We start from the raw sequence: 16,233 nt of genomic DNA, 5'->3' as shown, positions 1-16,233 counted from the left end.
AGATCATGACATGGACCGGCACGTAAACAGACATGTTCACACACACAGGCAGAGACGGGGAGTCTGGACAATGTGCTGACCTCAGGAAGCCATTCCTAAATGTTTATTGTTCAGGGCAGCAAGAAGAGAGACGAGGGTCAGCTCACCTACCAAACACTCGTTCTGCTTACACTGAACCACAGAAAACAAATTCAACTTTTGAGGCTATTTCAAAAATAAATGCAATAAAAAGTAGAAGTTTGTGGGTTTTTCCCTGATTTATTTGATGAAACAGAAAACAAAGTAAATCAATGTAACGTCGTGGATGCCAGTGAAGCCTTTTGAGTCCCACTGCCCTGCTCTTCCCAGGCAATTACTCAGTGGCACAAATTTTCCAAAAAGAGAAGCAAACATTTTCATTCATAAATCAGGATTTAAAAATCACGTTCACCTCAGTTTCAATCAAGCTAGTTTGACAAAACCTCTTAATTTCATAATTTTTTGCCAATATAATCACAGTTTTTGACATTTCAAAGTCACTGACGACGTCTCTCAGCTGATTATTCAAAAACACATGTGGCTACTTTTAGCTAAACAAAAGAGACAAGAGGAATCAAATTTTAAATAACTATAGATGGACAATCTGGCTAAATTGTTTATATGTTTGATTTAAAAAATCAGTTTAATGGTTTATCGAAGGCGTTGGGTTGCAAAAGCAGTCATACTGTTTCAATTTTCCAACATTTTTGTCACAAAACAACATTTTATACATTTTATTAGGATTTTATTGGAAATCTTTCAGAAGCATGGCATTCATTTGCATTAATCTCTGCTAAGTGTATAATTTCTAGAGGCACCTTTTCACTCTTCATCAGTTTTGTACATCAAGGAACTTAAATTAAAATTTCTTTTTTTATCAATTTGCTAAATTGTCTAAGCTCAAACCGATCAGATGGATCATATTTCACATCATTTTTGTACGTTTAGCATTGTTGTCTTCGTCACAGTCTAGTTTTCTACAGCTTCAAATTGTTTTGTTTTTTTCTTCTGAACTGCCTGACATTTATCTCCATCCATCGCCCTGCCTGCTGAAGACAAGCATTTCTGCGTGTTTCACTGTGGGGATGTTCTGTTAGTTTTCCACCACATTTTATTGAAATTTGTTTGAAAAGTTTATCTTCTGAGCAGATCACCTTCTTTTCCATGTTCTCTACAAAGTTTATAGCAAACTGCAATTTTTCTTCTGCTTATGCTTTCCCATATGTGACACATTTTAAAGTTAAACTAAAAATGTTAATAGTTGTTCTCCCAACAGAGATTCATGACAATCTTGTGCAGATTGAACAAGACATTTAAAACTTCAGATGCTCTTTTATGACCTTGAAACTTCCTGCTGACCTTTCTGTGATGTTCCTTATTTTTCATGATGCTGTTTGTTCATTAATGATCTCTAAAAAACCTCTGAGTTCTTCAGCTGGACACAAACTAAGATGAAATTATTCAAAGGAGGGTTTTGTTTATTCATTACCTGACTTTAGATGGTTGCAACAGATTTTATTTACTCTTTAAATTTAAATGAAAACTATGCTTCTTCTACTTCACATTCATAATCTTCTTTGTGTTGGTATATACCATGTGAAACCCAAATAAGATACATTAAAGTTTGTGGGTGTAATACAAAAAATTTACAACTTTTGCAAGAGTTAATATACGGCTCTGGAAAAAAGTAAGAGACCATGTAAAATTATAAGTTTCTCTGATTTTACTTTTTATAGGTAAATGTTTGGGTAAAATGAACATTGTTCTTTTATTATATGAACTACTGACAACATGTCTCTGAAATTACAAGCAAAAATTTACTATTTATTTGCAAAAAATAACGAAAAAAGGCAGTGCTTTCATACCTCATATTAATTTAGAAACAACAATACAAATGTTTTAACTCAGGAAGAGTTCAGAGTTCAGATATTTGGTGGAAAAACCACGAGGTTTTCAATGGGGTTCAGTGATCTAAAAAAAATTCAATAAATTTTACTGACTAATTGACACGTAGTATTTCGACAAGCTGCCAGTGGATTAAAATCACCACAAATTGGCAAAAAAATTATTTATATCTCGTCCTAATTTTATTTCCAATATGATATGAGGGTCGTCAATCTTTTCCAAAAACATTGCACGAATCCTCGAATCAGAATTTACAAATTTACTTTCTAAGAACAGTTTTAACACCCCGATCTATCTGATAAAAAATCCCTTTGTGAAAAGCTGCCCTCTGTTTTTTTTTTCACCTAATGTATAGATTTACCATGTAACGCAGTATAGCAAAGTTCCCTCTTTGTGTTTGCATGAATCAAAGTGTGTCTGTGCGTTAACCCCTCTGTGGCCCTCACAACAAAACAAAGCAAACTGCTGACAGGGACGCAGGCGTGCCGAGCCCCGACCCCTGCAACCCGTGGGTGTATATATACCCCAATACGCCCTGCTGCTGCAGACTGGAACCCTGCACCACACAGCTCATCAGTTTGGGTAGGTCAACGTAGATACAAACAATGCAAAACATTTTAAATGTCCTTGGGCATCGATGTGATTTATCAAACAGAAAAGCAGCTGTAGCTGATTGTCATTTGAAACAGAAAGTTAAACACAGACGAAAAGGAAGAAAAACAGAAGCTGGAGAACAGAGCTTCTGTGAGCATCTTATGCCGTTAATATCCTGACTGCTGGTGTGTTTTCCTGACAGGTACAGCTGAAGAAAAGGACACAATGGCTCTGACAAACCCTATGCCCATGGGCCCTTGGAAGGTGAGCTCCACGCTGTACTTCCCACCCACGTCTTCAGCCTCATGCACCATGACCGATCCGTTTCTGCTCTGCAGATCACCGTCTACGATCAGGAGTACTTCCAAGGCAGGCGCATGGAGTTCACCGCCTGCTGCCAGAACATCATGGAGTGTGGGATGGAGAACATCCGCTCCCTGAAGGTGGAGTGTGGCGCGTACGTATCCACTCAGGCTTTCTTTTGATTTTTTTTTATGTATTTCTGGAAAGAGTTTGCTGGTTATATGGTTCCCCGGTGTTTGACCCGCAGCTGGGTCGGCTATGAGCACTCCAGCTTCTGTGGCCAGCAGTTTGTGCTGGAGAAGGGCGATTACCCTCGCTTCGAGGCCTACAGCGGCAGCAACTCCTATCGCATTGAGAGGATGATTTCCTTCAGGCCCATCTGCTGTGCTGTAGGTCCAAAAAGTTGCACAATTGAACCTTTTTTAGCACCAGCTCCAGCTGCAATGAAGCTGCTTTTCCTCTGCAGAACCACAAGGAGTCCCGCATGACCATCTTTGAGATGGAGAACATGATGGGGCGTCAGTTTGAGCTGTGTGACGACTACCCGTCCCTGCAGGCCATGGGCTGGATGAACAACGAGGTCGGATCCATGCAGATCCACTGCGGCGCGTGAGTTCTTCCTCCTGATGAATAATAGATATGCAAAAGAAATGCAAGTTAATCAGTTCAGTAAAGACTGAAAGGAAGTTAGATCAGTGAAGCAGAACAGTATAAAGATTATTAATCATAACAAAACAGTCCAAATTTGTTACTTTATTGCATTTGTCAAACTCCAGCTCTTCAAAATAACCTTTGTGTACCTAAATATTATATATCAATCAAATCAAAGCAGTTTTTAATCTGTAATCTGTCAGATTACATCAGTGTGAAAAGATGTTCAAATTAATTTTTTTATTGTAAGAAGAATTCATTGAATGCAGAGACAATTTTTCTGAAACATTTATAATCTCGATGTGGCCCAAAACAAGAATGAGATTTTGTTTTTTTGCTTTATTTTGAGCAATATAAAAGAAAAAAAAATACCCAAATAGGTAAAAAAGGAACAAACACTTACTCTTTATAGCTATAAATATGAGTAAAATCAACATTGCTCTTTTGTTGTATGAACTACTGACAACACGTCCGCAAAATTCCAAGCAAAAGTTTTGTTTTTATTTGCAGAAAATGAGAAACGGCCAATATAATAAAAAAGATGCAATACTTTCAGACCTCAAATAATGCAGAGAAAACAAATTAACATTCATTTAGAAACAACAGTATTAATGTTTTAACTCAGGAAGAGTTCAGATTTGGTGGAATAACCAGGAGATTTTCAACGTGGTTCAGTGCAGTGGCTGCATTTACAGTAACAACAACACATTTTCTGATTTATTAAACTCATGTTTTATAAAATAAAACTGTATTTAGACATAAACAAGAATTAATTTAGCTCAAAAAGGAGTGGAAGACCTCTGCACTGTTGCACATCTGATCACAATTTGATTATTATGTTATGTTTTTTACACAGGCTGGTCAATTCTGCTGCAACAGCATGACTCAGTTCCAGCATTGCTGAATCTTATGCAATACTATGCAAATGCTGTGTTTACAGTGATGAAATTGAATTTATGACAACAGAAGCATTTCTAAAATTTTACATGTACATGTCAGATCTGAGTAAATTTTCGTCTGTTGTCATTTTTGCAGGTTGCTATGCAAACAAAAACAGTAAATAAAACAGTGAATAAACAGCAAAATCACTGTAACATTTCTGTATGAACACTTCATTGCCCGTTATAAAGTGCATTATGCCTGCCAATATTACAAATACTGAAAGATATGATTGCATTTGTAATCCGACTTTCAAATTGTTATTTAGTTTTATTGAAATAAAGACAAGCCTGTCTGTTTCTAACTGTGTTTTTAAAGAATTTAATTCCTATTGTGATAAATTTTGAAGAGTAGCCAGTTGTTTTTAATGTAAGGTATTGACTTAATGCTAGTAGATTTATTCAGTATCAACTCAGGTTGCTGGATGCATGAAACTAAAATCTGAAAGACCTGCTTTCTGACTGTTTCTGCTAAAAATCAGATTATTATATCAGATGAAAGGTTGTGGATGCTGAATGATGCATTAAAACTTACCCTTGTTGAATATCAGAAGAGAAAATAAAATTCCCTCTGTGAAAGATTCAATGTCCTGTTTTGGTGTTTCCTTGCAGCTTTGTGTGCTATCAGTACCCTGGATATCGCGGCCACCAGTACATCATGGAGTGTGACTGCCGCGGAGGAGAGTACAAATGTTACCGTGAGTTTGGCTCCCACTCCCAGACTCCCCAGATCCAGTCCATCAGGAGGATCCAGCACTGAGAAAGGAGAGGATTTCCCTCACTCCACCTTTTTTCCTTCCCTTTTCCTCTCTTCCTGATACATTTCCATCCCTTCTTTTCTTCTTCCTGTCCCACAACCTCCAACTCCCCCAGCTCTGCTGATCCGGACGGTCAAAGCAGGACCAAAGGACTGAACTTCAGGTGCTTACTGACGTCAGTGGTTCCCTGCACATTTGCTTTTATTTTTGTTTTAAAGGAGACAACATAAATAAAGGAAGGCTATAAGAAAGACAGGCATTAGGAATGACAGATTTGAAAACAAATCAATCAAAAAGAACGGATGCTCCACCTCGGTGATGAAAACATTTCAAAGTTAGTTGCTCTTTTCCTTCTTCTCCACAGATGAACAACCAGTCTGGGTGTCGATGTGATATCAATGACTGCCTGTGTTTAAGATAATAAATAAAGAAAATGAGCAAAGAAACAGACAGATTCATGACAATGATGTATTTGCATGTTTGATTTCTTCCTTCTCTGTGCTGATTTTTTGACACTGCTGCTTTAATAAACTAAACAACAATGTTTTAATATTATTTAATGAATTCATCAGGCACAATACATGTAAATTTCCTTCTTTAAAACCCAAAACTCATATTTAAACCATCACATTTAATGTGTGTGGTTTTTCAGAAATAAATTGACATAAAAAATCATTTCACCATACAAATTTTGGGTTTTCCTAAGTTTAAAGACCCAAATCGGAGGAGGGAGGAATACGTAATAAAAATTACCTCCAAATACTACTTTTTCAGAGTATAAATGAAAACCCTATAGTTAGTTTGTACATAATGTCATGATTTTTCTTGCAGAAATATGTCAGAATGTGATATAACACTAGTACCTCTCAATAAATTAGAATAACATTGAATATTTACTTAGAAATTAAATTAAAAAAAGAAATTATTATATTTGTTACACACAGACAGAATTATGTATTTCCAGTTTAATTTGATTCATTTTGAAGATTATTGCTTACAGCTAAACTCATAATTCAATTTATTAAATTTTTAAAAAATATAATATGAGATTACTTTAAAAAAACAACAACACTTTTTTGTCACATAAAAATCAAGTTATGGCTTACTCCATTGCGCGGAAAACTTGACAGTTATTCTGGAGAACAAAAGTCCTCTTACCAGACTAATACATTTTGTGTTTCATTGGGAAATCAAAGTCAGAGTCAGAAAAAAAACCTCTTCTGACTCTGGATTTTTAAAAAGTAAAGTTTCCACAGTCAGTAATGCTTTGGGGAGTCATGCCATCTGCTGGTGTTGGTTCAGTGTGTTTTAACTTTAGCTTAGCCTGAAGTTAGTTTAGCTTAAATCCCACAGATAATTTGTCAGTTTTTAATTAGGAAATTAGAGGCAACATAACCTGTTAGGTGAGCTAAATGTAGCACAAATATAGATACAAATATTTGTGTCAAATATACTAATATAACAACCTGGACTGCCTCAAGTCCAGTGCCACAGGCTGAAGTTTAATTTGGAGCAAAATGTATCATAACATTTTTTTTAATCACAAACAATGTATCAAAATGTGGAGTAAAATGTAACATAAACATTGTATTATCATAAATATTGTATTAAAATAATGACTATTATTATTATTATTATTATTATAAAAATGAGCAAAAAACAGATAGTGAAAAACAGATATTTATTCCCTTTCTTTTAGTTTTTATTTCCCTTTTTTGAGAAGACATCTTTGTTTACGGATGGAAAGAAAAAAACAGAAGTAAAGAAGTAGTAAAGAAGTCTTGTATTTGCCGCTAGGGGGCACAGTGGGTCACGGAAGAAGTGCGACAGTTACTTCTGCCTTACGGCCGTTGATGACATGTCAACAACAGTCATGGCAACCAGCAGCAACTACTGGGAAGGTAAGACATGTAACAGAAAGAAAAATAAAACAACTCTTGACTCATACCTGTCCTTACTACTCTATGTAAATTCGGGTCACTTATATTTATCGACTCACATCACACGACGCGAATAAAGTTGTCGCCTGCGCGAATTAGGTGTTTTAATTATTTCCAAAGCTAACTTGTTAGCATCTGGCTGTTAACGTCGAAGTTAAAAAGTTTGTATCGAAAAACTGAAGCGGCTCTACTTTGTTGATTTAATTTGGTTAGTATCTACTAATCTGCCTGTAAACGAATGAATTTAATAAAATTGGCAGAAATTAAAACAAACGACTGAAGCTTTATCACAACACATTTTAAGCTCATTACCCTTTCAGTCTGTTTCAGTCTGTTGCCTCACTACATGTTTTTAATAATCTAAGACTTAAAATTTAAGCACAACGGTGGTTAACTCTGGCTTTAAAGAGGTCACAGAAAATCTGCATTATTGCTTAAGGTTGTTTGAATCATGTTTGGGTAAACAAACCCTTTATTTTTGGACGTAGAGATGATCTAATTACATACAGTATCACACGGCAATTATGGACCCCAAGGAATCCTTTGCAATTGTGATAATGCAGACTTTTATTTTGCAGTGTTTGTCGTTCAGATCCATTTACAAAAGAATTTTCTGGTGCCAAGTTGTCATGTTTGTTACTGTAAGGAATTACAGTTTCACCAGTAAAGTACACTATGAAATATGGCAATATTTTGTGTGTAAACAGTATAGCTAATTCTGAAATTAGGCTAAAAATGTACTCTAGCTAGAAAACCATATGCTCATGAATCAAGTCAGCTGATGTTTGGTATGTAAGTACTTGGAAAACATAATTTTATTAATGTTTGATGTGTTTCTGTGCCTAACTCATCTCCCTTATGTTGTATTACACCAGTATTCTTCAGATGGCTTTATATTACCCTGTGGTTTTCCTGTCACCTGAAAATATTTTCCCAGCGCGTTTCTCCGTTTCTTCCCTCAGATTTACGGAAGCAGGCCAGACAGCTGGAGAATGAGCTGGACCTCAAGCTGGTCTCATTCAGTAAACTCTGCACAAGTTACCGCGGCGGCCATGACCAGCAGGAAAGAGACAGCAGGTAGCTGCAAAACGTATTGGTATTTATAATGCACAGAGTGTAATTTTTAAAAAGTTTTATGTGTTTATATTTTTACCAAATGAATGATGAACCTTTTAACATGTTTGCGTGACACCATGCAGCGAGTATATTTGAATTTGATAAGTAGAACGGGTGTTTTGTGTTCAGCTAGTGGTTACAGAGACAGAGACAAGTTACATTCTTTTACAAACTTTACTGTTTTAGTTTTTACAGTGTCAGTTTGCATTGATTTTAGTTTGCAGTAAAAATTGACCAGTTAAACCTCAATCAGTCATCTAAAGTTGCAAAATCCTGATTTTCCCCTGTTTAAGTCCACCACAAAATGACCTGTTGACAGCATTTCAATGATTTCATGTTGAGTTAGGGGAAAGTAATAAAGTAGGTGAACTAAATTAGAAGAGCTGGATTATTACTTCACATCAAAAGTGATTCACAGGCAACAATATCATTGAATGTTTATGAAATGTGAGGAATTAAACCTCAGGTTTACCTAAGAAACATTTAATGAAAAACATCTAAAAACATAAATTCAGCACATTTTGTAAATAAAAAAATACACTTGAAATAATTTTACGTCCTTCCTGTTTTCGTCCTTGAATCAGGTCAGAGTCTTTTGGGCCGTTCCAAGACAACATGCTGGTGGCCATGACCTCCGAAGTGGAGCAGCTCTTGTCTAAAGTAGGTTACATCCATACCGTTTGGTCAGTAAATGCTAAAATGAAAATGATTTTCAGGATTTTGTTTTATGATTATCAGGAGAATAGATGTTTGAATTAAGTGCAGTTGATTTCCATCATTATGTATTTCTCTCATTTAACTTGTTAAATTATTTATAGTTTACTCTTATTCAAAAATTTGTTTGCAGCTTTCGACGGTCAATGACAAAATGGCCGAATATACAAACACACCCGGAGTTTTGTCGCATAACGCGGCTTTAAGGCACACCTTACAGAGACACAGAGACATTTTACAGGTACTTACTGCTGAACAGTTCTGCTTTTGAAGGATTTCTGGTTTAAGATTTCTCATTATAACTGTAATAATGTTTGTTTTTTTTCCGGTAGGATTACACACACGAGTTTCACAAAACCAAAAGCAACTTCCTGAGCCTTCGAGAGCGAGAGGACCTGCTGGGCTCTGTTCACAGAGACATTGAGTAAGCAAATCCACACATAGGCACATAAACACAAATTCTGTATAATTTGGATACCATATAACATTAAAGGTGTAGTATGTAACTTTTACAAAGAATATATTTTTAATATATTTGTTAAAACTGTCACCATGTTTGTTACGAGACAGATAATCTGTGAAAAGATCGATTTCCTCCACCTCCTCCCTGAACTACCACTAACGTCCCTGACCAAAAACAACCAATCAGAGCCAGGAGCAGGGACTTAGTGCTGTCAATCAATCTCGTGTATTCGCTGCTAAATTTGACAATGGCTTAGAAATAACTTGCGGTTCAGGAAAACTGTTTGTCCACCATCATCAGTGGCTATGCTATCTAGCCTTAACATTCACAACAGGCTCTGCTGACATAGAAAAGCTGTAGCAGTTTCCTCTGTCAGCATGGATGAGCGGCGCCACACAAGATTGTGATTGACAGCGCTAAGACCCGCCTCCTGGCTCTGATTGGTTGTTTCTAGTTATGCAGAGGAGCTAGATTTTTCATTTGAGAGATTATCTGTCTCGTAGCAAACTGTTCTGTCATAACAACAGCTTCAATAAATATATGAAAAATATTGTTTTAAAGAAGCTATATATTGCAACTTTTATATGAAGCAGATTTATAAATTCACTTTATTTATGTTGTTTTCAAGCATAAATATTTTCAAAATCCTGACAGTTAAAGGCTCACCTTGTTGTCATTTACTTCACACCTCAGTCTTGTGGTATCCTTTCCTTTTCCTGTATCGTTTTTCTTTAAATTTTTTGACTATTAAAATGTTTTAAGTGGAATTTGGTAGTTTTATTCTCAACCAGCAGGGGGCAGATGTGTCCAGCTTCTTTCTGTACCATCCGCCCGTCCTACTATCATCTTTCATACTCTAATAAGAGGCACCTCCTTTCATTACGGCTTCCTCCTCCCTGGATCTGTATCTCCCTCTCACTGACCGTTTTCTTCTCCTTCTCTGGGGAATCTCTTACCTAAGTGCCTTCTACAGTAAATCAAACCACAAGGCTTTCATTCAGCCCAAGACGAGGGAGAGTGGGTTACATGTGGCCGGCCCGGTCCGGAGAAATGCTGCATCAGAGTAGGAGAGGGAGAGGAGGACGGACAGAAGGAGGGAGAAGAAATGCGCCCTGATCTGAAGCTGAAGGGAAGAAAGTGAATTTTAATTATTCCCATAGAGATAAGTGGTGAGATGTGTGGGAACAAAGCAGATAATAGGATAGATTATTGCTCCAGATATAATTTGGATGGTGTAAATAAGAGATTGAAGCAGAGAAAATCACTAAAAAGTATAAATACTGGTTTTAAAAACTTCTGTTGAATCTTTCTAAGGTTTAAAGCTAGTATATTCTTTTATTTTGAGGTTGAAGTAAACAGTGAATTTCACAAACTTTAAACTTTCCCACAATTTTATGGCCCAAGAAGGCAGGATTGATTTCAGTCATTTCAAACTTTATCGTCTTTATCAGAATTTCTTCTGATTTTCTTTGGATTTCTAAAGTTTCTAATCCAACTAACAGAGTTGAGTAGTAACTAGTTACATTTACTCAGTAACATTTACTTGATTAACGTCTTTAAAAATTTCATTTTTACTACGCTTTACTTATAATGAAGTATTGTTACTTTTACTTGAGTAAAATTTATGGATTTTCTACCCACTGATTGAAAAACAAACATGTTTTAACTAAAATTTGATCAGACACAGACCTGCAGTTTTTGTTCAACTTTAATACGTTCTTTATTGAAAGAAACTGATTTGGAAAAAAAATAATTTTGCTTGATTTAGTTGGGGGTTTTTGTCAGTCATATGAATTATTCAAATTTTAATATATTGAAAAATATAGTTTTTTAATTGTCATATTGATATAAAGTACTTTTAAAACATAAAAGTTGTATTTTTACATTCTCATAATCTAAAAATGTATGTATATACTGTATATATAACTTCACTTCATTGAAGCATTTCTTATATTAGTCTCATACTTGTTTACTTTTTGCTTCTTTTTTTTTAGGACAAAAATCATTTTCCAGATGCTTGTTTGCTGTTTTACTTCTAGTTTCTCATATTAAGTGTCTCTGCTTCATTTTTCTCATCAGATCCTACAAAAGCAGCTCAGGAGTGAATAACAGGAGGTCTGAACTTTTTCTAAAGGAACATGAACATCTGAGGAAGTAAGAAAACTTTGGGAAATCCAATATTTCTCTCTCTTTTTCAGATAAAAAAAAAAGAAAATTATGTTTTGATGTGCAAAACAAACTATTCTTTCCCCTCTGCAGTATATTAGACGTAATTTCCTCTTCATTTTAAAAAGTAAAAGAACATTTTTTAAATTGTGAGTCTCATTTAAATGTATATATTGAACAATATTTTTAAACTTCTGCTTTACAGTGAGGTGAACAGTGAGGAAATAATCTACGATAACGCTGAAGAATTTGAATTAATATGAGTTACAACAACATTTACTTTTCTTTTGGGATCAGTAAAGTTTTTTTTTATTTTTAATTTTTTGAATGTAAAGAACTGATGGATTATCCCGGTTTTAGATTAATGCTAAACCGCTGCTAGTATTAATCCAGTTTGATTTTTGTTGTTGTTAAAAAACTCCCAACGATTGCACACCACTTCTGTCTAGTTGTTAAATTTATGCATAATTTAGCTAATTTGCACACTAAATACCTCCATTTTTGTTTATTGTATGGACTATATTCAAGTTAATTAATCTAGCATCAAGAAAAGTGTCAATTTAATCTCATTCAAACAGTCAGAAAGGGAGGAAGGGGGAAAAGCAGAGCTGGGTGTCATCTGCATAGCAGTGAAAGCTGATATTATACCGGACACAGAGCGGTAGGCGGTCAGTTTTTGACTCGCCTGTTAGCTGCTTGCTCTGCCACTTCTTAGTCTCCTGTTTGCTCTGCAAACACAGATAGATAAAATAAAGCTCCTCATTGTGTGTCGTCTCTTTAGAAGCTCCTCCATTCTCAGATGAAGGTAGTAAATCACCAAAACAAAACAAAGGAGCTGCCAAGTCCACAGCTTAATGCGTTCTGAGACAAAAGGAGCCGGGCAGCACAAAATAGTCCGAACAGGACCAGCTGGATGGTTCTGATTTGTGTATGATCAGGCTGCCCGACTGGCCACATATAGATTATTGGGACCTTTAAATATTAAACACAATCACAGGGAAGACTGTTGACTTGACAGCAGAAGGTGATTATCCACAGAGTATTATTTAAGCACAGTTATAGGAAGGTAATTGGAAGGAAAAACTCCTATTAGTACATTTTCGTTGTTGTAGCATTTAATGTTTGGTTTATTCTAATGTTTCTCTTGGCAGACAATGTGAAGTTAACAATGGGAAGCTAACTTCCATTGGAGCATATTTGAGTTGTTAAAATGCATCAGCAACATTTCTGTTGAACTTGTCGCATGATGGTTTTATCAGGCAGGTAGGGTTTGCTGTCCTGCAGGCTGCAGATAGATACTGATACCAGTTTCTGCTTTGCTTCTTTCCCATTTGGCCTGATGTAATAATAATGAAGCTGCAACCTGCTGCACGTGCATGTAAAGGGATATACATCACACATGCAGTACTGAGAGAAATATCTCCAGGTTTACACAGATCATTTGAAGAAAAAGTGAAAAATATATGCTAATTTATTACGCAAGGTTCTGTTCAGCCAGTTTCTCTGCTGCAGAATTTGAGTAAATCGAGAAAAATTGGATCATGTTAAAAGAAGAACTCTGTGCCAGCTAATGTAGGCTCGGCAGTAATGCGGAGGACAGCAGTGGAGACGAATAGATGGAGAAAATATAAAGCTCTGTATTGATTTTTGGTCTCCAGTGGAGTCTGACAGGATGCTCGCTGCTACCTTTCCATCCTCTTTCAGCTCTGGACCGAACACTTCATTTTTCAGTCCGTCACTTACCAGGGCTGCTAATGGCTGCCTGCTGAAACACGGATGAGTGCGTTCAAGCTCACTGTCTTCCCTCTACAGTCCTGCTATCCTTTCCTGCTAATGAGAAAGATCAGGCGACTGCTCTGAAACGCCGATGTGTCCAGAGAAGATCTGTTACACAGAATATCTGATGCTAATCGACCGAATCCCTCCGTTAAACAGCAATCAGCCCTGCAGGATTCAATATTAGTTCATATTTCATGACAAAAGGCCTTACTGTGTTGGTAGATTTGTGACAAATGTTTTGCTTTTGGTCTAATTAGTCACAATCTGGACAGTAAAAATAAAATGCTTTAATTTCTGTCTCTTATAAAATCCCTGCTAAAACACAAAATGTTAGCAACGATTTTTTTCATCTAGTTTCTATTACAAATATCTTAGTACACTTGAAAAAAACACAAAATTAACTAATAAAGTAACTTTTCAGCAAAGTGTATGAGCTTTAGAGTAAATAATTCCTAAATATTGATGAAAAGTGACACTTCCATTGGAGGATTATTTACTTATAAAATGAGGAAAGTGTCTTGTTATAAGTGAAATAATCTGCCAATGAAACAAGTATTTTTCCATCAATGTTAATGAGTTATTGACTTTTAAAAACTCCTATATCTTGCTGAAAAGTTGCTTGTAAGTTTTGTTTGTCTTTTTTCAGTGTACTAAGATATTTGTACTAAAAACTAGACAAAAAAAATAAGATTTTGTGTTTTTTGCAGTGAGTTTTCAAGAACTAGAAAGCTTTTGCCCTTTGCCTACTTTAAAAAAAACATTGCATTTCTACCATCACAAACATAAACATGGGGCCTGTTAAACTTTACAGAGACTTTAAATGAAACTGCTTGTTATTTAATTTGAAAAACAAAATGTTATAATTTGAGTGAACGCCTTTTGAAATGTTTATGAACATGTTCAGAAACCAGCGTGACGTTCTGCCTCACGCTGAGGCGAGTGAAGGAGTGGAAAGTTTATTTGGAGGAAAACGTGTGGAAAACCATTTTATGACCACTGTGAAGTTTGGTGAAACGTTTGTAATACTTTATGAACCTCTATGTGACGTAATAAACTTTTTGATATGTGTATTTTTTTAATACAACAAACAGCTTCATTTGGTGTTTTTAAACATCTGTCCAAATAAAAACCAAATTGGTTCATTAGAGATAAGTGTTGGGTAATAATTAGTTATATTTTATATTTCGATCTGTCTGATTATCAGTTACTCTGTACTTGAGTAAAGCCTTTAGTAAATACTTTTTTAACTCTTACTTGAGTAATTTCCTGAATGTCTATTTTCTTTTGTTTGAAACTATTATATCTACATAATGTATTTGCTTTGCTACACAAGTAAAGGTTGAAATTTTTCTTAAATTTTTAGGTGTTTTGTACAATTTTACCAGGAGAACCAATAAAATGGCCGCCTGAGTGCATGTGCCGTCCAAATTGTGTTTGAAATCATCTCAGAAGGTTATTTTAAGCTGAAGCCATCTCTTTAATTTGTCAGATGGAGCTCGACTTTTTAATCTCGTTTTTTTCTTTTTATGTTCGCAGCTCAAATAGTCTCATCGACAACGCAATAAGGTAAGTTTATAGCCGCATCCGGCCCTCTTCTCTCCCTTCACTCCCACACACCAGGAGAAATCCCACTCGTTCTGGTCGATTAAAGCCGACTTTTGTACTTTTCAGCTCGTTAACTGAGACAGTAAATGCGGTGTAACGTGATATCACAAAGGCAGATATGTTTCTGCATTTCTGCTCCTGATCCCTCTTGGTTTGTCTTCTTCCTCCAGCATCGCCATGGCTACAAAGGAGAACATCACATTTCAGCGTGGGATGCTGAAGTCCATTCAAACCAGGGTCACAACTTTGGCCAGTATCCTTTTAGCTCAAATCGATTCTGCTTTTGTCTCACTGTTAGATTCATATTTCAGCTCTTTGTGATCTTAGCATTTCTATAACAACTGCATCATTAGCTCCCATTAATGCTTTTTTAATTATTATTAGTATTTGCCTGGTTATATTAGAAATCCCACTAATGGATTTCGTTTTCCCTGCTGCTTTTTGTCTCTTACTTACTGCGAGGAAGGCAGGCTCAGCTCGGCTCTTAATTATTTTTCCTTCACCACAATTCCCCTCTCCATCAGATCGTTTCCCTGCTATCAACAGCCTCATCCAAAAAATCGATCTGCGCAAGAGGAGGGACTCTTTAATCCTGGGTGGAGTGATTGGTATCTGCACCATTCTCCTTCTGCTCTACACTTTCCACTAAATATCTGCTGTAACTCAGACCAGATGTTGCCAAGAGATTTATATGCTACTCTGTGTTGTAACTGAGAGAAGTAATCGCTAAAGGTTGTTTTCTTGCGATGTTTACACTATAAATGCTTAAAGAAATATTTTCCTGGGATTATGTTCTGTTGATGTAAATTTTTCTTAATTAAAAGGTGGTGAGCGTTCAAATCCGTCATGCTCAGTCAAGTTTATTTCAGCCATGCAGAACTATGGCACAGTCGTACAGTATGAAGGTATAAACATGAGCATCAGAGTCCGAACATGAGTGCATATGAAGGGAAACGCCCCGTTTCATTGTTTATAGATTATTGTAAACATTCACACAGCTATGTGGAAGCCAACCAGGAGTCAGTACAGCTTATCAAGTTAGCACGTGAAGCAGGACATCAACTAGAACAGCAAAAAGGATTCAAATGTTTTAAACTAGAGATGCACCAATCAACAGGTCGAAAACGGAAAAATCTGAATCTTTTCATTAAATCACTTTTTTAACCAAGGGTGTCCAAAATAAGGTCCAGGAGCCGTTTGCAGCCCTTGGAATGATGTTGTGCGGCCCTATTTCCAAATCAATATTGGTGCGAAGGACACGTTTTAAAATGTTTTTCACCAAC

At 36.0% G+C, this 16,233-nt stretch overlaps 2 protein-coding genes across 3 annotated transcripts; both read left to right on the top strand.

The window, feature by feature from the left end:
• Positions 1 to 2,395: 2,395 nt before the first annotated feature.
• Positions 2,396 to 5,631, top strand: LOC102238254 (beta-crystallin A1-like). Of its 2 annotated transcripts, XR_002753451.1 has the most exons (7): positions 2,396 to 2,505; positions 2,720 to 2,781; positions 2,856 to 2,974; positions 3,068 to 3,209; positions 3,287 to 3,429; positions 5,022 to 5,330; positions 5,532 to 5,631. XR_002753451.1 is itself a non-coding variant. In XM_023341898.1 (6 exons), the coding sequence occupies exons 2-6, from the start codon at positions 2,743 to 2,745 to the stop codon at positions 5,167 to 5,169; spliced, it is 591 nt and encodes a 196-aa protein (XP_023197666.1). In that variant the 5' UTR covers positions 2,396 to 2,505; positions 2,720 to 2,742; the 3' UTR covers positions 5,170 to 5,631. The 2 variants fall into 2 exon arrangements, 1 of the variants encoding a protein (XP_023197666.1); XM_023341898.1 differs by having other exon boundaries at positions 5,022 to 5,631.
• A 1,353-nt stretch (positions 5,632 to 6,984) lies between these two features.
• LOC102237991 (Golgi SNAP receptor complex member 1-like) lies at positions 6,985 to 15,793 on the top strand. The gene is made up of 9 exons (XM_005813278.3): positions 6,985 to 7,068; positions 8,070 to 8,184; positions 8,808 to 8,883; positions 9,071 to 9,178; positions 9,270 to 9,361; positions 11,480 to 11,554; positions 14,882 to 14,911; positions 15,121 to 15,203; positions 15,475 to 15,793. Exons 1-9 carry the CDS (start codon positions 7,026 to 7,028, stop codon positions 15,597 to 15,599), a joined length of 747 nt encoding a protein of 248 aa, XP_005813335.1. The 5' UTR covers positions 6,985 to 7,025; the 3' UTR covers positions 15,600 to 15,793.
• The last annotated feature ends 440 nt before the right edge of the window (positions 15,794 to 16,233 follow it).

The sequence above is a fragment of the Xiphophorus maculatus genome, chromosome 11 (genome assembly GCF_002775205.1).
Source record: "Xiphophorus maculatus strain JP 163 A chromosome 11, X_maculatus-5.0-male, whole genome shotgun sequence".
NCBI classification, from domain to species: domain Eukaryota; kingdom Metazoa; phylum Chordata; class Actinopteri; order Cyprinodontiformes; family Poeciliidae; genus Xiphophorus; species Xiphophorus maculatus.
Note: the sequence above shows the minus strand (reverse complement) of the source record. Positions and strands in the feature narration are given on the sequence as shown.